Source organism: Phragmites australis, chromosome 8 (genome assembly GCF_958298935.1).
Source record: "Phragmites australis chromosome 8, lpPhrAust1.1, whole genome shotgun sequence".
Classification (NCBI taxonomy): domain Eukaryota; kingdom Viridiplantae; phylum Streptophyta; class Magnoliopsida; order Poales; family Poaceae; genus Phragmites; species Phragmites australis.
This window is the reverse complement of record NC_084928.1, coordinates 4,805,905-4,831,790: the sequence shown is the minus strand read 5'-3', so window position 1 is coordinate 4,831,790 and position 25,886 is coordinate 4,805,905. Positions and strand designations below refer to the sequence as shown.

The 25,886-nt window shown below is 46.9% G+C and overlaps 1 protein-coding gene across 1 annotated transcript; it reads left to right on the top strand.

Annotated features, from left to right (window-relative positions):
* Nucleotides 1-5,927: 5,927 nt before the first annotated feature.
* On the top strand, nucleotides 5,928-10,438 carry LOC133927548 (putative leucine-rich repeat receptor-like serine/threonine-protein kinase At2g24130). Its single transcript, XM_062374016.1, has 2 exons — nucleotides 5,928-8,644; nucleotides 8,829-10,438. Exons 1-2 carry the CDS (start codon nucleotides 5,965-5,967, stop codon nucleotides 10,436-10,438), a joined length of 4,290 nt encoding a protein of 1,429 aa, XP_062230000.1. The 5' UTR covers nucleotides 5,928-5,964.
* Nucleotides 10,439-25,886: the final 15,448 nt, after the last annotated feature.

Genomic DNA, 25,886 nt, shown 5'->3' with positions numbered 1-25,886 from the left:
GGCACCACAAACCTAACTAGCATGTGGCACAGAAAACCTTGGTCCCCTCTAGAAGTAACAAGCAACCAAAACCTACTCTCCACATGAGCACATGAAAACAATTTAAGAAACAAGTCATTGGGCTACAAATTGACCACCCGGGTAATGCATAGGGGCCGATTCTAACAATTTTGTTCAATATCCCTAGGATCTGAAGGCGCCTCTCAACGGTTCGAACCATATGGTCCATACAAGGGAGAAAACTATGAAAATGTATGAGTCTGCAAGGTCGTGAAGCACTTTCGTGGTCTTCCAGGCACCGGCGAAGCCTTCAGAGACTGCCAGAGCAAGGTTGAGGTCGGGGAAGTGTTCATTGACGCAGGCAAGGTCAAGGCAAGAGTCGTAAACTCTGATCTCAAACAGGTGATCATCGACGGTCTCGCGAAGTCACTAAGAATAGGCGTGGGGGGGGGGGAGGTCATAGCCACCAGAGAGCCGCCGGTGGTTGGTGTCCCACAGGCGCATTTGGACGCTTTTGGGGAGGCTGAATCCCCCACTGATCTCTTCCCCTCTTGCCCTGAGGCTTGATGAGCAGCGGCCTAGTCATCCCTAGTTGGTTCGGAGCGAGCCTGGTTGTCCCTCTGCTAATTGACACTGCTCACAGAGCCTCCACCCGTGGTTGATAGCCAACCACGAGCAGTCTGGTCATCGTTGCGACCAGATGAGTCTATACTGTTAGGCAGATTTGTTGCCAACATGGGCAGTACTGGGCGATGGAGAGATTGTTTGAGCACCAGGATTGATGTCCCTGATGATCCCCATGACCTCGTCGATTATCCGATGCAGGACATCGACCTTAGGAAGACCCTACAGCAGTGCAAACCATGAAACCCTAACCCAGGAGAAGGCTTGGAGGCGAGAATTATGGAAAATGCTGAACTTACCCTCCTGAGTCATGCCCTCTTAGACAAAGGTAGATCACACAGTGGAGGAGTGCCAGACAGAGGGCTATCTTTCCTCGGGGCAGCCAATATTAGGATTCGGATCCGTGAGTCTACAACCACATCAGTAAGATCTGGATAATAGGGAGACTTGAGAGGTCGCACACCTAACAAAAAACGCCAGGGAAATGGTTGTGGTATTACCTGCATAGCTCTCCCATGTGATGTCGTCAGGCCTAGCGTATTGGAATGCTACTGGATGGCCTCGCAAGCGTGCGTGACAGTGTCCGGTGGAGGGGACAGGGCTTGCAGGATGACCAGAGCAGGATGGGCATGCCTATCCCCGATCATGATGAGCTAGAAGTAGTTGGCTTCGTCAAGTGTAGGTCTGCTACAGAGTTTAGCACGGTCCATTTGTATGCTCTCCTTTTCCCTTGTTATATAAAGGGAGGAGGACCCGGTTTCTAATGGACATTCAGGAACAAGTTCATCCAATCCATAAGAAAATACACAGGACATAGGGCTATTATCCCACGGAAGACCTAAATCTAGATAAATTCATGTGTTCTTATGTCCATTCGATCCAACCGCAAGAAATGTAGATCAACGCATCCATCGATAGGTATACCCTAGATTCATTGTCAGGGATTATCCCCCGACAATAGTCAATTGCTGTCTATTAAAGTTATCCATGACACGAAAAATCCTGTTCCGCGAGCGTGCGCTAGCAGCCCAAGTCGCGCATCTAAGCAAGACGACCCACAGAGCTCACTGGTGCCTCGATACAAAAATTTTCTTGTTAACTTTTTCTCAAAAGTTTTGAGCTAAAATTTTTCTCAAAAAGGTTTTTCTCAGAAGATGCATACTTAATTTCGTAGATGGCACACCCATGCATATGGCAGATGTTGGTTAACCCTCCACATGGAGGTTGATTAGGAGCCCAGCAAAATAGCCAACAAGCCCAGTGCCTGTGATTTGCTTCTTGAATTATCAATAGTGGAGATTGTCTCATCTTGTGAAAGGTGGGCAGAAAAACTCTAGCTCCTTTGCCTCAGCTACTGCTGGCTTTTGGAGTGAGTGAGAGAGAGAGCAACACAAAGAAAACACAACCTGAGAGAAGAGAGGAAAAATGAGAGGTGAATATGTCCAGACTTGGTGGGTACAGACCGATTGTTTTTTAAGCTTATGATCAGAAGCTCAAATGTGGTTGGATCTGCACCAAACTTGGTGAGCTCGTTCTACCTTAGAGTACTTCGATTTGGTAATTTGATTTGAGCATTGGTTGAGTGAAGCATCAAATTTGAGAGGGGGTTGTCAGTTTGGGTTACCGCAGTTTCAGCACAGAGCAGTTTTAGTAGAGAAGTTCAGCTGGGGTAGTCAAATGGTGTCCGATTGAGCTAAAATTTTGATAGTCTATTGGGACTCGTAGCTACATTTCTACTTAATTTCATACAATGTTTGTCTATGGTTTGTGAGACATGAGCTGATAACCAAAGTGGACAAAATTTGTGTCATCTCTTCTTGACTGTTGTCATACCTCTTATTACTTGTGTATGATTATTGTTGTTGATGCCAAGTTTGTAAGTTGATGAAGGTGTTGTTACTGTTGTAATCCTCTAGAGGTTCTAGAGAAGACTCTTTGTATCTATTATTGATCATGGTGAAAGTTAGAGTGGATTGGTTGGTCCCGTGGTTTTTTTTTTGTCTCCTCACCTTGAGGAGGTTTTTCCACGTAAATTGTTATGTCAATTGTACATGTGATTGTTCTTATTCCTCTGCTTATCTGTTAGTAGAAGCTATCCTCATTGTTCATCACAAGATGAGGGATTAATTGGTACTTAGTTGCTGCCATCTTTTCCCAACAAGTGGTAGGGGTATAACACAATGCTGTGATGGTTAAGGTCATGGGTTCAGGCGGCATTACCCTTCTTAAAGGCCGTAGTCTGTACAACCCACCTACCACATAAACAATAAAAGAAGATGGAGTATCATAGATTGTTTCTTAAGACCCATTATTGATAAAATATCTAGAAATGATTGATAAAATAGATGTGTCTGTATTATGAATGGTCATCTTGGTGTGACAGAAGTCATAAACGGTTTTTGATAAAAACCGTTTGTGACAAAACACAAACGGATATTAAGAAAAATTGTCTGTGATGTGTGATAAGACATAGATGGATATTAAGAAAAATCATATATGATGTGTCATAAGACACAGACAGAACTTAAGAAAAACCGTCTGTGATATGAAGACATCGACAGATATTAAGAAAAATTGTCTTTGATGTGAAGACATAAACTAAAATTAACAAAAAACCGTCTGTGATGTGTCATAAGACATAGACAAACTTTAACAAAAAATCATTTGTAACGTGTCATAAGAAAAAACGGATATTAAGAAAAACCGTCTGTGATGTTATCATAAGACACAGACGGACATTAAGAAAAACCGTATGTGATATTATCATAAGACACAGACGGACATTAAGAAAAACTATCTGTGTCTATAGGGTAAATATTTAATGAGTTCCAAATGGCATCAAATGAAGGAAAAAATTATATGAAAATTATAGCTTTCTACAAGATTTACAACTTTTTAGTCTATAACATTTTCATTTGAAGTTATTTAGATGCACAAATAATTGTCTATAGTTTCGGACAAGGGTCAAAAGTATAAATTATCTTATTGCTATAAGCAATGATGTATAGGTGAGATGGTAAGGAAGCTACACGCGAGGCCATTGGTTGCAAGTTCAATGCTCGCAAACCACAGTCACATGTATCTCGTACGAAAAATCGTGTGACTTGTGTGATGACATGGCATGGGTCTTGTGAATAGTGACACAATGGTCTAAGTGCAAAAAGTTTTTTTTTATTTTTTCTACATCTAAAATCCTATTTTTCTGAAAATAGTATCACCAACGGATATTAAGAAAAACCGTATATGATGTGTCATATGACACAGACAGACATTAACAAAACCTTTTGTGATGTGTAAGACATAGGCGGAGATTAACAAAAACTGTCTGTGATGTGTCACATATATTAACAAAAATTGTCTGTGTGTAGCTATGTTACAGATGGAGTGTTACCCGTCTGTGATAAGCTCGATATCACAGACACTTTTGCGTAGACGAAAACCACACCCGTCTATGATAGAGTTTAACAACCGTCTATAACAGCCCGTTCTAAGGTAGTGACCTCTGCTGCATCCTCTCCATAGAAAAATATCGTAAGTGGTGTGCCAAACGACGGGATTCTTAGTCAACTTTTAAAGAAGAAGAAATTGTCTTCCACTATCTTCTCTTTATAAGGCTACTTCCAATGCCTTATTTCTTAGACGATGTCTGAGAGAGAGAGAGTGAGAAATTGTTGTGCACATGCATGTGTGCAGCTAGTTTTTTGAGGTCTCCTAAGGCAGTTAATTTTCTCACAAGGCGATATCTTCTGTCTAGGATCGCTCAAAATGCTAGTTTCTTCTGTAAGAAATAAACATGTTCTCTCTTTTTAAATTGCTTGTCATATCAATTTTTTCGCCTCGCTGGATAGCTAATTAATGCCTAAAAAATTAGCTACACTGGAGTACTAGGAGAGACCTAAGCTGGTTTATGCACATAGAGAAGTTATGCCAAAATAGTACTGGCCATCTGGGTCGTACCTACTAGATTGATCCGAGATACGATATTGTAGGTACGACCCAGGCAAGACATGGCCCGAGGGGCAGACGGGCCGAGCCTGCACGGTACGGCTAGTCGGACTATGCCTGGGTCGACGCCTCGGCACGGCGTGCCGACACGGCCCAGCCCGACCATAGCTGCCCCACCGCCCAGCCCCGGCCGCCTCGCACCCCGCCGGCCACGCCGCCCGGTTGCCCCCGCCCCAGTCCGCGCTGTCCAGCCACCCTCATCCCGCCGGCAAGCTGCCCCCGCCCCCGCCCCCGCCCCCGCCCCCGCCTCCGCCTGACCGGCCGCCCCCGCTGCGCCACCCCTCCCCGCCCAGCAAGCCCGCTGTGCTGCAACCGTGCCCAGGCCAACCTAGCATGGCACGGTCGGCCATGGGTCATACCGTGGGCCGTGCCTCTGACACACGAGCTGACATGGCACGACCCATTTGCTTAGCTGGACCTGTCAAACCGTGTCTTAGCCGGATCAGACCTAGCCGGGCTGGCCCAATAGATCCAAAAGGACCATACGCTAACCCGTAGCATTGAAGTTGTCCAAATCATAATCACGAACCTGTCTGAATGCACTTCAGCCTATGCAAGTAAATTATTAGAGGAGGTTTAACCTAGTTACCTCTATACAAGTTGTTTTCTAATTGCAGCAATCTAGAATGAACCATTAAAATTGTTCTCTGAGGAAGAATCTGTGCCACAATTGAACGTTGTTTCCTTTTGGAAAACAATGCTAGAAAGATCCCTATATCCCCAAAGATAACCTACATAGACCCAACTTTCGGAACAATGACCGTCCACATCACAAACACGCATCTCAACCACCTAATTACCACACTTTACATAGTTCTACAAAGCTACATCACATAGCCAACACATCTATTAGTTTATTTTTGAACTTTTATCAGTATCAAATATGGATCAAATAACAAACCTAGAACTGTTCCACCATGGACGCGTGCAAATCTTTGACGGGCCCCACGCCGGTGCACGCACATGACACATGATTGCGCCCATTAATCACCCTGTCTAATCCACCGTCCCTCCCTAATCCACACCTTAATCCACACTCTGATTACATTCCATAGGAGACCGTATCCATACCACATGGCCCCACATTTTAGTGAAACATTGTAGATGCCGAACCAGTCATGTTCCGCCACGTGGCAGGGGGGGGGGGGTGGTGGGGTGCCAAAGTCAAAACCTTGGCGCCAATGTGTAACGGCTGCAGCCAAACTGCAGCTAGGCATGGTTGACTCTCTTCCATCCTTTAAGAGCCCCAGCGGTGTAGCAAACGTAGCCATCAGCAAGCATTTGCCTCCAATGTCTTAAGACTTGAGTTTGAGCTCTCCAGCACCTCATGCTTTCATGGAGGTTGCGCCGATCTCCGCCGCCGTCGTCTTCACCTTCCTTCTCTTCTTCCTCCCCCATGCCCCGATCCCAACTCTTTCAGCTGGCTGGTCAGATGACCGCTCTGCGCTTCTGTCCTTCAAATCTGGTGTGTCTAGTGACCCCGAAGGAGCTCTCGATAGCTGGGGTTCAGCAGATGTGTGCAACTGGACCGGCGTTGCTTGCGACATGGCGACGAAGCGTGTCGTGAAGTTGATTCTAAGGGATCAAAAGCTCTCCGGTGAGGTCTCTCCTGCACTCGGCAACCTCTCCCACCTCAACATACTCAGTCTCTCGGGAAACCTATTCACCGGGAGGGTTCCGTCGGAGCTCGGGAACCTCTTTCGCCTCAATTTACTAGAAATATCGGCGAATTCATTCGCCGGGGAAGTCCCGCCGGAGCTCGGCGACCTCTCTAGCCTCAATTTCCTTGACCTCTCTGCAAACTTTTTCACCGGAGAAGTGCCTCCGGAGCTCGGGAATCTCTCTCGGCTGAAGCAATTGAGCATTGGCAATAACGGTTTGGAGGGGCCGATTCCGGTCGAGCTCACACACATTCGGAACCTTATTTACCTCAACCTCGGCGAAAACAACTTGTCTGGGCACATCCCGGAGGCCATCTTTCGCAACTTGTCCAGCTTGCAGTACATTGACCTCTCCTCAAATTCACTCGATGGCAAGATCCCCATTCGAGGAGATTGCCCGCTGCCCGACCTGATGTTCTTGGTCTTGTGGTCGAACAACCTCGTCGGCGGCATCCCCCGCTCGATATCCAACTCGACTAAGCTCAAATGGCTGCTGCTGGAGTCCAACTTCCTCACCGGCGAGCTGCCGTCCGACATGTTCAGCAACATGAGGGACATGGAGCTTCTGTACCTTTCATACAACTACCTAGAGAGTCCAGAGAACAACACGAACCTTGAGCCTTTCTTTGCCTCCCTAGCAAACTGCACCAACTTGAAGGAGCTCGGGATCGCTGGGAACGGGATCGCCGGGACGATCCCGCCGCTTGTCGGTCGCCTCTCACCTGGCGTCAAGCAGCTCTACCTGGAGTACAACAAAATCTTCGGCCCGATCCCGGCGAACCTTTCCGACCTCACCAATCTCACCGCCCTGAACCTGTCACACAACTTCCTCAACGGCTCCATCCCGCCGGGCATCGTCGGCATGCAGCGGCTCGAGCGGGTGTACCTCTCGAATAACCTGCTCACCGGCGAGGTCCCGCCGTCCCTCGGTGCGATCCCACGGCTCGGGCTCATCGACCTCTCGCACAACCGGCTCAACGGCTCCATCCCGGCCACGCTCTTCAACCTCACGCAGCTGCGCGTGCTCGTGCTGCGTGACAACCGTCTCTCAGGCGTCATACCTCCGAGCCTTGCCCAATGCGTGAACCTGCAAGATTTTGATCTCTCTCACAATGCGTTGCAAGGCAAGATCCCGGCAGACTTGTCCAGACTGAGTGGCTTACTCTACCTGAACCTCAGCGGCAACCTGCTGGAAGGGCCGATCCCGGCGACCATTAGCAAGATGATGATGCTGCAAGTGCTCAACTTGTCGTCGAACAGGTTGTCCGGCACGATCCCGCCGCAGCTCGGCAGCTGCGTCGCGCTCGAGTACCTTAACGTCTCCGGCAACGCGCTGGAGGGCGGCCTGCCAGACACCGTCGTCGCCTTGCCGTTCTTGCAAATTCTTGACGTGTCGTATAATGGCCTGACGGGTGCGCTGCCGTTGTCCTTGGAGACGGCGGCGTCGTTGCGGCGTGTCAACTTCTCCTACAACGGCTTCTCCGGGGAGGTGCCGGGTACCGGTGCCTTCGCGAGCTTCCCGGCGGATGCATTCCTCGGTGACACTGGCCTTTGCGGGTCCGTGGCCGGCTTGGCTCGGTGCGGCGGCGCAAGGCATCGCGTGCTTTGTGACCGGCGCGTGGTGATCACGGTCGTCGGGTTCACGTTGGCTATCATCGGCGTCGTCGCATGCCGCGCGGCGGCGACAGCGGACGTGAGGCGGGACGCGCGGCGCTCGATGCTGCTTACTGACGCTGACGAGCCGACGAAGAGGGACCACCCGAGGGTGTCGCACCGGGAGCTCTCCGAGGCGACGCGCGGCTTCGAGCAGTCGAGCCTCATTGGCGCAGGGCGGTTTGGGCGCGTCTACGAGGGGACGCTCCGCGACGGCACGCGTGTCGCCGTCAAGGTCCTCGACCCGAAGAGCGGCGGCGAGGTCTCCCGGAGCTTCAAGCGGGAGTGCCAGGTGCTGAGGCGGACGCGCCACCGGAACCTGGTGCGCGTGGTCACCGTGTGCAGCCAGCCGGACTTCCACGCGCTCGTGCTCCCGCTGATGCCCAACGGCAGCCTCGAGAGCCGCCTCTACCCGCACGACGGCCGGCCCGGCCGCGGCCTCAACCTCGCTCAGCTGGTCGCCATCGCCGGCGACGTCGCCGAGGGGCTCGCCTACCTGCACCACTACGCACCGGTCCGTGTCGTGCACTGCGACCTGAAGCCGAGCAACGTCCTCCTCGACGACGACATGACGGCCGTCATCGCAGACTTTGGCATCGCGCAGCTGCTCAAGGACGTCGGCGACAGTGACTTCGGCTCAGATGATCGGTCCAACTCCATAACCGGATTGTTAAAAGGTTCAGTCGGCTACATCGCACCAGGTGGCTAGTTTCATCGATTTGCACATTAATTTACACTTAATCATGTTCATTAATCAAAAACATGTCACGTTTGCTTATCATTTTTCTTGTGCTCTGTTCTTGCATGGTTCAGAGTACGGATTGGGAGGTCACCCTTCGACGTTTGCTTATCATTTTTCTTGTGCTCTGTTCTTGCATGGTTCAGAGTACGGATTGGGAGGTCACCCTTCGACGCAAGGCGACGTGTACAGCTTCGGCGTGATGCTTCTCCAGTTGATCACCGGGAAGAGGCCGACCGATGTCATCTTCCACGAGGGGCTCACGCTGCACGATTGGATCAAGCGGCACTACCCGTATGACGTCGGCGCGATCGTCGCTCGGTCGTGGCTGACGGACGCGGCGGCGGCGGTGGCGGACGAGAGGATCATGGCGGACGTCATGGTCGAGCTGATCGACCTCGGGCTCGTGTGCACGCAGCACTCGCCGACGGCAAGGCCGACCATGGTGGAGGTGTGCCACGAGATCGCTCTCCTCAAGGAAAACCTCGCCAAGCATCGGGGCGCGGCATCGGTGACGATGACGGCTAGCGAGCGAGCAAAAGCTGGCGGAAGATACGAGCAAGTGCCCAAAAAAATGACCGTTAGCTCTCCTTCCCCACACGACCCCGTGGCGACTGCAACGGCGACGGCCTCCCCTCGTCGGCCGCTGCCCGTTCCGTCACCCTCCTCCCCCTCCCCCAACCCAGAATTCTCTGGGCGCCTGCCGCGTGGCCACTCCGGCTCCCGGCAGCCACCAAAAAGCCTTTTTTTCCCCGCCGCATCAGCCCACCGAGATCATCTAGATCTATCCTTCTCCCGCAGCCCGGACCCGGCTTCAGGCGCATCCGCGTGCGACCCTGGTTGCGGATGGGGTCCCAGGCTTGGTCGTTGCTTGCAGCAGGAGGAGCTATCCGATGACGCACTGCAGCAAGAGCTATATGCTGCTCGCATCCCCGCCGATCTAAAGGGGAAATCGCCGTTACTCCCTCCTCCCCCTGCGATGCGGCAACAACGCAGCTCAGTGGTGGCTGTTCCTCCACATTCCAGCTTCAATGCTCGTGATGCCCCTATGCACCTCGAGCCCCCTGCTGCTTTGGATGTTGGTCCGTCAGGCTCACATGCTGCGAAGGCATCTGATGGTATGGATGATTCCCTGGGCTGGGTGAAGGTCAAGTCGAGATTTTGGCGGAGATCAGTTAATGCCAAGAATTCAAGGCGCCAGCCACCTGCCTCTTCTTCCGGCTTAAATGCCATGGCAATCCTGTCTTTGTTCAAGAAGAAATCAAGTGGGAGATGCTTCAGATGTTTAGCGTCAGACCACAAGTTTGCAGATTGCAGAGACCCACCTCGCTGCATCCTGCGCTCTGCTTCTGGCCATCGTTCGAGCTGGTGTCCCTCCAAGAAGAAGCCTGCTAGGCACCGCGCGGCCAGGACGGCCAGCTGGCGCCACATCGAGCCGATGCGGAAAGCGCCAATTCAGCAGGCCCCTGCCCTACCCCTCAACTCGGTGGCTTTCCGTCCTCTGCCACGACGCTTGGAGAACCACATCCCCGGTGTGGCACATCACCATCCGGAACCAGTCCGAAGGTGCATCCCTTTCTCGAAGTCCACAGAGTGTTCCGAACGCTCCCTTATGTGGCATGTTGCGGGGCCTACTCAGCACCGCAGTCAGCGCGTCGACGATCGCGTTTTCTACCACAACCAACGTCGCCGTGGTGATCAGGGGCGGATCCACAGGGTCACCGGGTGGGCTAGGGCACAGAAAAAAAGAAATTAGTGTACCTGGTTCCTAGCCCAACTCAACTCGTCTAATTGCCTAACGCCTCCAAGTCATTCTCTTACTCGTCGACACCCCTAAGCCCTTCACTTGCTCGCCCTAGCCACCCGCCTCAACCATCACCACATTAGCGAGTGAGTGTGTCATGCCTGGGCGGCCACACCATCACCCCCGGTGCCCTCGTTGTGCTCGCACCATGCCACCTTCTAGTGCCCTGTCGCCCTCCAAGTCCAGCGCCCTGCTCGCCGACTCATCATGACGGCGTGAGCCGTGCTCCGCTCCACGGATCCACCGACCATCAAGCGCCGGCCCGCTCCGCCCTCACAGCCTGAGATGGTTGTGGTTTTGGGTTGTGGGTGTTGCAGTCACGCTTGAGTCGAAGTCGTAGAATCAGGGTGGTAACAGGTAATCGAGCAGCGAGTCAATGAAGTAGCAGCCTGAAGGAGCATCAGGAGAGGTGGTTGTCAGAGAAGGAAGAGTCCAAGCTGGATTGGGCGAAGGCGGATGTCCTAGTTACCATAGATCTACCCATCGTGTGACTTTTGATTTGTGCAACGAGGACACAATCATGTAGAGTTTCTTGTTGGATTCACCTGCTTTCTACACTATTTATGAGGTAATTCTCATTCTATTCTACTATAAAGTAATAAAGGTTGTCTATGATTATTCATGTCTAGCTTTAAAGAGTTCATTCTAAGCATGTTCTTGTGTTCCAACTTCAATCCTGACATGAAGTTATTTACTTTTCCAAACTAGAGCATATGGGTATAAAACCAGTGTTGCTTCTATTACATTATCCAAATTGAGTTATTGGACTGTCAACTTTCTCCTATTATCTCCTACCTGCACAGTCTAGACTTAGTAGTGTCGAAGATGTCTGGTGCTAGAATAAGCATACCCTTTCAATTTTTCTAGATCCGCCAACTGGCGGTGACCATGGCGGTAGAGGCCGCAACAGTTCTAGGCATGGAGGGGGCCATGGGTAACATCGTCTGGCCGGCCCGCTGCATGAATACTCACATTGGTGCCCTCATTTCATTGCACGTGGTGAGTACACGCATGGGATGGCGCCTCCCTCACGCTCCTGCACGCGTTCCCAGTCCCTGGCGCATGGAGGCAGCTATCGCACACGTCGCTCACTGGTGCACAATGCACACTCACATGCATGTGCTCGTTCTCCTTTGCACGGTGTGCTGACACGCGGACGCACGCGATCTCCTGCTTCTACAAGCAGCATCTGGCCACATGTGTCACGGTCTTCTTCATGTAGCGGGCGTTCATGCTCATGCTCATGCTCACAGCCTTTAGCGCAATCCGGTGCGGGTGCGCAGACCCTCGCAAGTGGACATGATGGGTGTTCTCGCTACGACCTGCCTCATGGGCGGTCTCTACCGTGCTTTGGGTGGTCTGCATCCTACTCCACTTGCCAAGACTCGATTCACCGTGAAGGGTGCTCCTCTCAGTCATTCTTCACAACCATTGATGAGGCGAGACACAACAATGGTTGACGTAGACCTACTGGAACACGAGGCGCAGGCTCCTAGCCCGATCGTTCGTACCTATTATCCAATGCTATTGAAGATTACACTGTCGAGATTGCCAAGCCTACCATCACCCTCTTTACCCCCACCATATGAAGATGATGATTTATTACGGGTGTAGCACACGGTTTCTATGGGAACTTTGCTTGGTTCTCCACTTCGCTCTCCCATGTATCTGACCACGTTGAAGCAGAGTCACAACTCACAACCCCATGATGGTTGTGAAGGTCACGACGCAGAACACGACATGGAACTTGGTCAGCCCTAGGAAGAATATGTGGGAGATGAATTGAATTAAAGGAACACTGAGGAGACGCTAGATGCACAACAATCAGATGCCCAAGACCGACCACCGAGTGTTGGCCCGCTCCGCCCTCACAGCCCGAGATGGTTGTGGTTTTGGGTTGTGGGTGTTACAGTCACGCTCGAGTCGAGGTCATAGAATTAGGGTGGCAATAGGCAATCGAGCAGTGGGTCGATGAAGCAGCAGCCTGGAGGAGCATCAGGAGAGGTGGTTGTCAGAGAAGGAAGAGTCCAAGCTGGATTGGGCGAAGGAGGATGTCCTAGTTACCATAGATCTACCCATCGTGTGACTTTTGATTTGTGCAACGAGGACACAATCATGTAGAGTTTCTTGTTGGATTCACCTGCTTTCTAAACTATTTGTGAGGTAGTTCTCATTCTATTATACTATAAAGTAATAAAGGTTGTCTATGATTATTCTTGTCTAGCTTTAAAGAGTTCATTCTAAGCCTGTTCTTGTGTTCCAACTTCAATCCTGACATGAAGTTATTTACCCTTGCAAACTAGAGCATATGGGTGTAAAACCAGTGTTGCTTCTGTTGCATTATCCAAATTGAGTTGTTGGACTGTCAACTTTCTACTTTTATCTCCTACCTGCACAGCCTAGACTTAGTAGTGTCGAAGATGTGTGGTGCTAGAATAGGCATACCCTTTCAATTTTTCTATATTCGCCAACTGGCGGTGACCATGGTGGCAGTGGACGCAATAGCTCTAGGCAAGAGGGGGCCATGGGTGACATCGTCTGGCTGGCCCGCCTTATGGACACTCACACTCGTGCCTTCAGTTCGCTGCGTGCGGCAAGTACACGCATGGGATGGTGCCTCCCGCATGCTCCCACACGTGTTCCCAGTCCCTGGCGTAGGGAGGCAGCTATCGCACATGCCGCTTACTGATGCATAGTGCACACTCACATGCATGTGCTCGTTTTTCTTTGCACGATGTGTTGACACGTGGACACGTGTGATCCCCATCTTCTACAAGCAGCATGCGGCCACGTGTGTCATGGTCTTGTCCATGCTGCGGGCGTTCATGCTGATGCTCACAGCCTTCGGCGCGACCCAGTGCTGGTGTGCAGACCCTCGCGTGTGGACATGATGGGTGTTCTCGCGATGACCCGCCTCGTGGGCGGTCTCCACCGTGCTTTGGGTGGTCTGCATCCTGCTCCCACTTGTCGAGGCTCGATTCGCCGGTGAAGGGTTCTCATCTCGGTCATTCTTCACAGCCATTGATGAGGTGAGACACAACAATGGTTGAGGTAGACCTGCTCGAGCACAAGGTGCGGGCTCCTAGCCCGATTGTTCGTACCTATTATCCAATGCTATTGAAGATTACGCTGTCGAGACTACCAAGCCTGCCATCACCCTCTTTAGCCCCACCATATGAAGATGATTTATTACGAGTGTAGCACACAGTTTCTAAGGGAACTTTGCTTGGTTCTCCACTTCGCTCTCCCATGTATCTGACCATGTTGAAGCGGAGTCGCAACTCACAACCCCATGATGGTTGTGAAGGTCACGACGCAGAACACAGGATGGAACTTGGTCAGCCCCAGGAAGAACATGCAGGAGATGAATTGAATCAGTGGAACGCTAAGGAGATGCTAGATGCTCAACAATTGGATGCCCATTTGGCATCTTTCTTGGCGCATGTATCCACTGACATTGCACCACCCCTTCTCCATTCACCTCAACCAGCGAGAGGTGTTCAAAGAAGGCGCCAGTCTCCCACTTCAATCCCTGCACGCAGAAGTGAGAGGTTAGCTAACAATCATGGCTACAATTTGAATTCTGAGCAAAAAGCCTGAGAGGTTTAGATGAAAAAATGGGGATCATTGCGCCACAAGAGAAAGTGAGTGAGACTGCTCTAAAAAAATAGCTCACTTTGTTCACAATTCCATTGACCGAGGCGGCCATCGATGCAATCTGGCACTCTACGGCTTGGATGGAAGCTCTCTCTCCATGCGGGTCCCTGTCGATGCCTCGCCTGATGATGAAGTCTGATAATCAGTGCAGATCGAGGAGGCAGGTGGTTTCACCTTTTGTTGTGTCCTTCCTTCTCATGATTGTAGTGTTGTCTGAGATGATGTTGATGAGAAACCAAGTTAAAATGTATCTTGGTTTATATGTGATGAGTGATTGATAAGGTTATCAATTTCATTTGTCAAGTTTTGGATTGCTTGAACTTGGTTTGAGCATTTTGATTATGGACTAACTGGAGTTAGAGTTAGAGAAATGTGTTTGCTTGTCTCATGGTGTGCAGGTGATGGATGCAACTTGGAGGTCAACAGCGGGTGATCAAAACGCCAAGTTGCTAAGCAGGTATTTGGTGTCGGACGATCAAGGAGGTTAGACGGAGTTAAGGGTGATCCTAACTGTACACGTGGAGGTCAAGCAAAGCATAAAACGAAGGATGAAGACAACAAGTTGACAAAGTCAAGCGAAAGAGATGCCGGTGCAAGTGACAAGGCGGCCCGAGTGATCGGGAGCGGGAGGGACTTGTCGGCGGTCAAGATCGCAAGATGGAGTACACGTGTCGACATCAGAGTGCTTGCTTAAGGTGTAAGCAAGTAGCGAGTCACGCTTTAAGAAGCGTGTAGAGGGTTTCACGGTTGGGCCTCAAAACCGTGGGAGGCTAGAGGAGTATGTGGCACAATCGCTAAGTTTGCGTCAAGGCAAAGCTAAGTCATGAAGATGTTGTGGCCATTTGATGAACGGAGTAAGAAATGGACCAAAATACCTTCGATGGTAGGTAGAAGTGTACTACAAGAGAGGAGTATTTTGGTAACAAAGTAGGAAACTTAGGGGTCAAGTTTTCTACGTCTATAAATAGAGGAGTAGGGCTATGAGAGAGTTTGAACTAGCTACTTGAGTCCCGTGTACCATCCATTTGAGAGCCTGGTGCTAGGGTTTTAGAGGAGAATAAGATGAGTGCTTAGCTTATGTAATAGGTGAGAGTTTTTTTAAGAGACAATCCTTATAATCTGCCTAAAATATGACTGATCTCTTTGATCAATGAAATTTATGTTTTTACATATGCTTGAATTCCTCTCCTTCTAGTCTCTCTCTATCGGTTCCCTTGCAAGTTTACAAGTTTTTCTTTTTTTTGTTGTGATTTTATTGTTATTTTTCATTTTTTCCTTTGAGTTGCGATTTTTCAATTTTGAAAAGTTTTTGCTAGAGGCATAAACGTTCATATACTCATGCAGTTGATAGGGTCTTGAATATCCTTATCTCTAGATCATCAACTTGAAGAGTTGCTTCTTTCGGTGACTAGTTTTTTGCTTTGTTCTTCATTCAAGTTTCAAACTTTGTACTGAAAGACACATGAAATGGTCTTGAATAGAGCATATGGTTCATATTTCATATGTGGAGTCATGTTGTGTTAAAACTTTCTTTCTCATTTTGTCTCTCTAAAGTTTATGTTTCTTTGTGTGTTTTTAAGGAGTGTTAGGTGAACAAGAAGTAGACTATTTATTCGCAAGACATTTGTAAGATATCTATCCACCCTTTTTAGTCGTTGTTCTCCGTACTACAATTGAAGCTTAGTTGAACTGGGATCAATAGGTTAGAGATGATTTGTTTCAAAGCAGCATGCTCCCATAATGCTTTTGTCTTTCTTTTGGAGTGCCATGTTTTCCCTCATTCATGTTGTGCGTACAGGGCAAAAACTCAAACGGGCCTTTCGCTTCATTGCTGCTCGGTTAGCGAATGTTGCTTTGCAAGTTGTGTTTTGTAGATTCATGCACTTTTGGTATTCAGAAGTTGCATCAGGTGTTACATAAATGGACCCATGTCTCAACATAATTGTAAGCTTCTAGATTGGAATGTCAGAGGGCTAAACAACCTGGCTAAGAGAGCTTCAATTAGGAGACTGATCAGGGACTACGGAGCAACAATTGTTTGTCTTCAAGAAACCAAGATGGCAGTCCTGACAGAAATGTGCTCAAGGAAATTGTGGGGGACGAGTTCTTGGAGAATTGTATGGTCCTACCAGCTCAAGAGACTAGAGGTGGAATCATTCTAGCTTGTCATGACAATTTATTCTCCCACGGACAGGCACGGAGCCAGTGGCAAAGCTCCAATGTAGGAGCTAAGCCGGCAGGGATTCGATCCCCCGTAACGCATCTAGCCCCGAGTCTCAATAAAGAACGTGCAGATAGAGTCGCACTGTTAAAAAAAACAATTTTTTCTCCCTCTCCAAACTGAAAATGAAGGGTGATGGTGTATGCTGGACCATCAGCTCGTATGGCCTCCAAGATGAAACAAGTAGAAGAGCTTTTCTAGAAGAGCTAAAAGATCTCAAACCTCTTGATTCGTGGCTAATAATTGGAGATTTTAATCTCATATATCAAGCAGCTGATAAAAGCACGACACGTCTTAATAGGAGGCTCATGTCTGAATTTTGGAGCACTTTGGACGAGCTGGAATTAAAAGAGCTTGACGCCTTGACCTCATTGGTAGAAAGTACACATGGGCTTGGGCTAGTCAGCATGAAGAACCCACTCTTACAAGGATCGACATGGCCTTTTGCACAATTGACTGGGATATTCTTTTCCTCAACTGCCGGATGCATGCTCTTTCTTTAGAAGCATCATATCTCACTCCCCTCTCTTTCTTGTTGGAGATATGCAATTCAAACCGACCAATATATTCTGCTTTGAGATTTTCTGGACAAAGCTTGAGAGTTTTTTTAGGTGGTCTCAGGGACATGGAATAAGCAAATTCATGAGCAAGACACAATACACCGAGTACACATCAAGCTTTGCCGGACTGCCAAAGCTCTCAAGAAATGGAGCATGTCAAAATCCAGGATTTAAGACTCCAGCTCTCTGTGGCCAGGGAGGTCATCTTGCAATTAGACAAAGCACAAGAAATGAGACAGTTATCCTCGGCTGAAAGAGAACTCAAGAATAAATTACGTTTACGTTGCCTTGGACTGGCTACCATGGAGAAAACGAGATTGTGCCAAAGAGCCCGAGAACTCACCATACGGGAGGGCGATGCTAACACCAAGCTCTTCCACCTCGAGGCAAACGAGAGAAGAAAAAAGAATTACAATAAGCAACTGAAAACACCATCCTGTTTAGCCTTTACACATGAAGAAAAGGCCCAAGAACTTCATAAGCACTTTTATTCTGAACACATGGGAAGGAAAGTGCACATGGAACTTTCACTAAATTGGGCGGCATTGGATGTGCATGCGTTAGACCTCTTTCATTTGGAAATGCCTTTTCATGAGCAGGAGATTAGGGACACCATTTTAGACATGCCAACCAAAAAGGCGCCAGGTGCAGATGGTTTTATAGGCCTTTTCTTCAAGCTATGTTGGGACATTAGCAAAGATGATGTGGTGGTTGCCATACATCAGATATATAAACTCAGAGGGGACCACCTTCAACTGATTAATACCACCCACATTTTTCTTCTGCCAAAGAAACCAGATGCATTACACGTTAAATACTATAGGCCAATCAGTCTAATAAACAGCATAGCTAAAATTTTCACGAAATTTCTAGCAAATAGGCTGCCCATCATCTCTATGATTTGGTTTCAATGAATCAAAGTTCTTTTTATAAAGAAGAGGTGCATTCAAGATAATTTTATGTATACTCAAAATTTGGTGAAGAGTTTACAAAGGAAGAAAGAACCAACCTTGTTTCTCAAACTAGATATTGCAAAGGCTTTTGACATAGTGAGTTCGGAATGTCTTCTGAAGCTTCTGCAGAATCTGGGATTCGGTCAACAATGGTGTGATTGGATGGCATTGCTCTTCTTTGCTTCTAGCTCCCATGTCCTATTGAACGGCACGCCAGGTGATCGCTTCTTCCAAAAGAGAGGCCTTTGACAAGGTGATCCACTTTCTCTAATGCTTTTCATCCTAGCAATTGACCCTCTACAAAAATTACTTGATTCGGCCTTAGCTAGAGGTTTGCTTAAACCAATCCACAATAGAGCGGTTGTGTTTCTCACTTTATGCCGATGACGCAGCTATTTTTATTGCGCCAAATAAAGAAGATATTATGGCTGTTAAATGCAAACTGGAGACCTTTGGAAAGACCGTGGCCTTAGTTACAAACCTGGAGAAATGTGAGATATATCCCATAAGTTGCAATGGCCTCAATATGGAGGAAATTTTGCAAATCTTCCCAGCCCAATAGCAGGATTTTCCATGCAAATACTTGGGGTTACCTCTATCCACACAACGGTTGAGGAAGCTGGACATACAAGCACTACTCGGCAAAATGGTAGGAAAGCTTCCGGGTTGGAAAGCCAAGATTTTCATGAGAGTCGGACGGTTGACACTCACCGATTCGGGTCTATCATCACATCCCATCTATCATCTCTCTGTCTTTCAGCTAAATAAGTGGGCTATAAAAAGCATGGATCGAATAAGATGGGCTTTTATGTGGAAGGGATGAACAAGTGAAGGGAGGATATTTTTTAGTAAACTGGAAAAGGGTATGCCACCCCAAGAAGCTTGGTGGGCTTGGGTTAAAAAATTGACAGCATTTGGGAGAGTGCTACAGTTGAGATGGTTGTGGTTTGAATGGCAACAGCTAGAAAGACCTTGGCTTGGAGCTACTATTCCTTGTGATGAAACCGATCGACACCTATTTGCGGCCTCTACTGTTGTCACCATCGGCAATGGTAGCAAAGCAAAATTCTGGGGTACAAGATGGTTGCAGGGTCAAGCTCCAAAGGATGTAGCTCCCAATCTTTTCTCATCGCTACAAGAAAGAACCGAACAATGGAGCATGAGCTGCATAACGATAACTGGATCTGCTCGGTGAGAGGCATCACGACATACGTGCAGATACACGAGTTCATCGATCTCTGGGTGAAAATCCAAGGTGTTGTCCTACAGCCGGACACCCCAAATAATATTGTTTGGAAATGGACAACAAATGGTACTTATAGCGCAAAATCTGCATATCTTATACAATTTTACAGTTCATTTTGCACATTCAGAGCTACTCAAATTTGGAAGGCTAAGGTGGAGAACAAATGTAAGTTTTTTTTTCTTGGTTGTTGGTTCAAGAGAAGCTAAACACGTCGGGCAATCTAGTACAAAAGAATTGGCCACATAACAACTTATGCCCACTCTATGATCAAACACAAGAATTAGCTTTACACCTTGTATTGCAGTGCATTGTCTCAAAAGAGGCTTGGGAGCATGTCACTTGTTAGTCACAGAGACAAGAATTCAGAGCGATGCTCCTGCATGATCATGCCTCAGTTGGAGCAAGGCCGGAAGAGATGATAGCAGCGATCCCAAAGAATGATCAGAAAGTAGCCAATTCAGTTTTTATCTATACATGTTAGAATTTGGAAAGAAAGGAACAAACGAATTTTTCAGAACAAACGCTTGCAGCTAGTTCAGGTTGTATTCTCTGATGATAGATGAGGTCACGCCAAAACTAGGAGCACATATGGCGCCAAGCCTCTAAGGCTGCTACCATGTTGTATCTATATATCATTCCTTCGGTGTTAATTTTTCTTGTTTGTAGCCATCACAAGTTGTTCTCTTTTCAGTCGTTGCTCCCTACCAATTTTACTTGTCACTTGTTATGTTAATATAAAAAACCCTATGTTCTTCTTTGATGTATGGCATCACACCTGCCACTGTTTAAAAAAAAAAAACAGCTAGCGAGCGGTCGTGCTCCACCACGGATTCATCTTTCTGACATTTAACTGCGCTTCAAGTTCAGGTTATAAGTTGCATGCACTGCACATTTGATCCTTACAGGTTAAGAGAAAATGTATTTTTTTTAGGATTTGTGCAGTCGAACATTTGAATTCCAAAAAATACTTTAAAGTTTTTTATTGGTATCTTGGTGAATATTAAGATTGCATAAGAAAAGATATGTCCAGAATTTCATAATATCAAAATGTTACTTAGTTAAAAATAATATGAAAATTGGTCGGCAAAATTAAAACCATGTCAATATCTAAACATGTATGTATTTGTGTACTATACTACTTTTATGTGCTTCCAGAGTTCTAGTCGGTTGACTGGTAGATAGGTCAGCCCACCATGCAAAGAGATGCACATTATATATATATATATATATATATATATATATATATATATATATATATATATATCAAAAATTACAAAATATGTGCTTCTTGCCTACTAAACGGGCGAGATATGATGTAGAATCCATGTCGAAGATATTTCTAATCCTCTGAATGGGTGAGAAACATTTGTCACCCATCCAGAGAGAGAGAAATAGTTTTCACCCATGGACAAGAAGGGGTGTTTTATATACAATTTGCAATTTCCACCCCCAAAGATAGCAAATTTGATATAACACAAGAAGATTTTTTTTTAATATGTAAAGAAGCAGTTTTGTCGAATAGTAGAACCTATCATTTTTATTGATAGATAGATGTGGATATAAGACATTTAGGGTTAATACAAAGACCGCAGTACATGATTTAGGATATTTCCCTTATGATAAACCAAGTTGAAATATACTTTGGTTTATATGTGATGAGTGATTGACAATTATATTGATTATGTTTGATGATTTTGAGATTGTAAGGGCATGGATATGTACTGCAATTATGATCATAACTAACCAAAGTTGCAGAGAAAATAGAGTTGATATGTTTGTCTCTGAGCCTAGGAAAATTGTACACGCTAGATAATCCGACGCTGAAGAAAATGAACTCGTCGGATGATTCGGTGTTCATATGCAGTACACGCCGGAGCATTTCAACAAAGAAGCAAAAATTGAAGTACACACCGGATGGTCCGGCATTGAGCATCAGTGAATTTCGGAGATTTTATTGCAGAGAGGTTGCAAACTGGCTCTAGCAGACTTGTATATGTTGCATGGTCCGGTGCTGGACAATGTGTACACTGGATGCTTCGTTGGAGTAATTTTTCCAGAAAGGGTGCAAAACAGGTTCTGGCAAGAATGGATACGCCGGATGATTCGGCTATGAGCAAGAATACATGCCAGACTATTTCTTGTAGAGAGGATTTCAAGCACCTGATCTGCTGAGTTGAACATGCCGAATGGTCCGACGCTCAGGAGGAGTGAACATCGGATCATTTGGCGTTCATGATTTTTCACAGATGAGTCATTTTTGCAGGGATTTTTATTTCAACTAACTTGTGATGGAGTTAAATGGTGTTGGATGTACATGTTTGCTTGTCTATGATGTGTAGGTGGTGAATGAAACTTGGTGGCCGACGGCGGAAAGATCGGGGCTAAGAGGAGAGCTTGGTGCCAGACGATCGAGGGAACCAAACGAAGTCAAGGGTAATCCCAGCTGTACATGTGGAGTTTAAGCAAAGTATGAGATGGAGGACGAAGATGGTGTGTTGATAAAGTCAAGCGAAAGGGATGCCGGTGCAAGTGACAAGGCGGCCCAAGGGATTGGAAGCGGGAGAGACTTGCTGGTGGTCAGCACCGCAAGATGGAGTACATGTGTCGTCATCGGAATGCCTACATAAGGTGTATGCAAGTGGCTGTGAGTCACGCTTTGAGAAGCGTGCAAGGTGGTTTCCCGGTTTGAGCGCAAAAAATGCAGGAGGATGGAGTGCAAGTGGCATCATCATGAAGTTTGCATCAAGGCGAAGCTAAGTCATGAAGGAGCCACGGTCATCCAATGGACAGACAAAAATTTGGACGAAGCTACCCCCAGTGGTAGGTGGAAATGCATTGTAATGTAAGGGCAGTTTAGGGACACGATTGCTCAAGGGTTAAGTAAGCTCCCTAGGCCTTGAAGAGTTTTTTAGAGTTTTGAGAGTTTTCACTTGTGTTGTGTGAAGAGAGAGAGATGAGTGCTTAGCCTATATTTAAGTGAGAGCTTTTGTGAAGAAAAACACTTTGTATTTTGCCAAATGAGGGTGTTCCTCTGAGCTTAATGAAGAGAATGTTTTTGCATATGCTTGAGTTCATCTCCTTCTAGTCTCCTGCTTTTGGATCTCATGTTTTTGTGCAAGTTCTTAGTGTTTTCAAGTTGATTTTTATTTTCCTAGAGAGCTACTCCTTTTAGGTCGTGTAAGGGGTGTTCTTCTTGTTTCTAGAGGATTAATCATCTCATATGAGTTGGTCTTGAACCTTCCTAACCCTCTAGATCCTTCAACTTGAAGAATCCTTTCTTCCAGCGGCTAATTCTCTTGTGTTTAGGATTTTTTTCGTCAAGTTGCTTGATTTCCTTACGCTACGACTCTTAATATGGTCTTAATAGGAACCTAGTGTTCACATTCATCTAAGAGGAGCGTTGGTTTTGGAAGTTTTGCATTTGTTCTTATCTCTCTTGCTCCCGCAAGTGATTTTGAGGTGGGTTGGGTTCCAGAATAGGAGAAGATCATCAATTTTAATTTTTTAAGGCACATATTCACCTCCCTTTAGTCGCATATCTCGGTCCTACAATTGCTATCGAAGTTGGTTTGATCACTTGTTGACCTTAACCAGCTTTGTGATCCGTAGGCGACAATGGAGAGACATGGAAAGATCCCACTCTTTGAAGGTCATGACTTTTCTTATTAGAAGGTGCATATGGAGGCTTATCTTCTAAGCCAAGGAAGTACAATATGGAAGACTATAGACTCCAACTATGAGATTCATGTTGCTCGTACTTCGCAGGTCTAAATTGAACAATATGAAACCAACAACAAGGCTCAAAATATATTATTCATCAGTCTGAGTCATAATGAGTTTTACAAAGTTTAGCACATTCGTACCGCTTGTGATATTTTGTCCACTCTTAGTGTCTTTCATGAGGGCACTAACCAAATCAAGGCTCGGTGCCAAAGCATGTATAACCAAGAATATCAGATGTTTGTGCAAGGCCCTGGAGAGTCTTTGGATGCCATGTTTGCTCGATTCGATAGGATTGTTAGCAATCTTAGATCAACTGGAGTTTTTCCCTACTCTGACCATGAGAGGACGATTAAGCTTCTCTATGCTCTTAAGCATAGCATATGAGAAGTGAAGATCTCGAGCATTGAAGAGTCATCCAGTTGTGACATATTGACATATAAGGAACTCTTTAGTAAGCTCAAATCCATCGAGATAGCCAAGGCGGCTAGAATAGACCTAAGAAACCCCCTGTCTCAGAACATGGTGATGGTTTCAGGAGCTAGTGGTGGTAGTCCTGCTAGAGTTAGTTTTTCTTGTGCTAACCTTTCACCCAGTGGCTTTGCTTTGTCTTCCTTGGTTTCTATCATAGAGGAGCTGGTGGACACATACGATGATGAGGATCTTTCTTTGATTGTAAAAAAGTTTACCCAATTCTACAACAACAGAAAAGACTAGAAGAGTGGTGGCTTTCAGGCTTGTTATGAGTGTGGTGATACAACTCATTTCAAGACAGATTGCCCAAAGCTCAAGAAGAAGGAAGATCATGGCCACGACCATGACAAGCACAAGAAGTCCAACATGCCCTTCTTCAAGAACTGCTACAAGTTGACCAAGAATGCAGCCAAGATGGCATCTTGAGCTTTCGTGGTGGTGCTCAGCTATGTTGACACCTCCTTAAGTGAGGAGGAGAGCTCGGAGGAGGAGGAACAGACCGTAAAGCACAAGAAAAGGAACAAGGACTTCACCGGTCTCTGCTTCACGATGGATGACAACGACAGCTACCCCAAGCATGATCCTTCTGATGTATCCCCTTCCAATGACCAGTTTTCTATTCAGGTCGATAACTTGAATGAACCTTAAGAAAGCGGTTCGTGAGTTGAAGGAGGTCAAGTCTAGATATGAGTATGTGAAAAGTGAGTTTGTCTTGTTTAAGTCTAGGGCAAAAGATGAAGAGTATGAGAGTTGACTTGTGGTCATGAGTGAGCTTACTGAGCTTTAGACTTTGCATGCTCACACCAGTCGGCTTCAGATTGCTGAGAAGAAGCTACTTAAGGAGGAGTCTAGGTCTACTCTCTTGGGTGCTTTCAAGAATTGCCCTTTGCTTGCAAAGGATATTGAGATGAAAGACAAGCACGTCAAGGAGTTAGAATCTAGATTGGAGAGTGCTGAGAGCTCTAAGGATGTGCAGTCGAACTGTTCTGCCTGGATTGACCTTAAGGACAAAATCAGCTAGGTTAGAGAGCAAGTGGGAAAGGGCCGAGAATGATTATCTCCTTTCTCTTGTGGAGAAATGCTCAGAAGGCAAGGGCAAGATGAACTTGATTTTGGCCAAGACCAAAATGTGCGTAGAAAGGCAGGTTTAGCTTTGGGGTTGGGTTTTGAGAGGGTAGCTTACAATAGAGATGGTAAGACTGTTTTCACCACACCTACTACCCTTGAGACTGAGAAATCCAAGAGCAATACCCCACCACAACCCACAAAGAAGAAACCCACACCACAACTCACAAAGAAGAAATTCACAGCACAATCTAAGAAAGCTCTACAACCAAAAGATGAAAGCCTCTGTGAGAGAGCCTAGAGTGACTAGCAGTCCAGTTCTTGAGAGACGCTATCACTGCACCTACTGTGAGAGAGAGGGTCACCTAGTTGGGTTTTGCTTTTGCCATTGGAGAGATGAGAAGCGTGAGTGGGAGTGGAGTACTCGGAACATGTACCACCCATCCTTTGGTGTACATATGCCTTTTCCTCACTCTTACTCACAGGATTCAGGTGCTCTTCAGTTTCCTCCTAGAGGTGTCAGCCAGTGTGGATCATACCATGATTCATATGGTTTTTGTTCGCGTATCGTAGGCTTTGAGTCACAGCGCTTTGGTGGTCCACGTCTTCCTCATTGTGGTACACGCCCCCAGGCGTACTAGTGTTGATTTTCCTGCACCTACTTTACTGCTTCAGGGCAGATGACCCAGTACTGGATTTCCAAGAGGTTTTTTGCTAACCCCAGTACTGAGTCATCCACCTATTATTCCTCTCATATGTAGGTGGCAGACAGAGGCCTGGAGAACAAGTGGCTTATCAAGTCCAGTTGTTTGCGCCATATGATCGGAGATGCAATATGGTTCTTCAGCCTCACCCCGATGAAGTGACACGAATACATCACATTCGGGGATGACAAAAAATGTAGAGTGAAGGCCAAAGATATGCTAAGAGTGAGTGAGAGTTTCATTGTCAAGGATGTGGCTTTGGTGGAACATCTGAGATACAATTTGCTTTCTATATCTCAGTTGCTGGATGAGGACTTAGAAGTGCGCTTCAGGCATGATACTTCTAGAGTTCTTGATTCCTTGAACGCTTTGATTTGCTAAATTTCTCGAGTAGAGAGAGTCTTTGGTGCTAATTTTTCTGAGTCTTTTGGTTTTCTCAATGCTTAATTGCTCAACCCTTTTCTGAACTTTGGATGCGGCATAGGAGACTAGGGTACATGAGTTTTGATTTGCTTTCTCATTTGAGTGCCCTAGGCCTGATTCGAGAATTGCCTAAGCTCAAATTTGAGAAGAACCTGATTTGTACTCCATATCGGCATGACAAGATGGTTACCGCTTCTCATCCACCAGTCAATCTGGTGATGAATGAATGATTAGGAGAACTTCTCCATATGGACATTGTTGGTCCTTCCCAAGTTCGTTCGGCGGGTAGGAAGTGGTATGTACTTGTCATTGTTGATGACCTCTTGCGCTACTCTTGGCTGTTCTTTCTTGTGAGCAAGGATGAAGTGTTCTCGCAC

What these genes read in the sequence shown, in the direction of transcription:
- LOC133927548 (XM_062374016.1), top strand. Translation starts at nt 5,965, where the DNA reads ATGGAGGTTGCGCCGATCTCCGCCGCCGTCGTCTTCACCTTCCTTCTC. An exon ending in AGTCGGCTACATCGCACCAG is followed by an intron (nt 8,645 to 8,828) that starts GTGGCTAGTTTC and finishes TGCATGGTTCAG; the next exon opens with AGTACGGATTGGGAGGTCAC.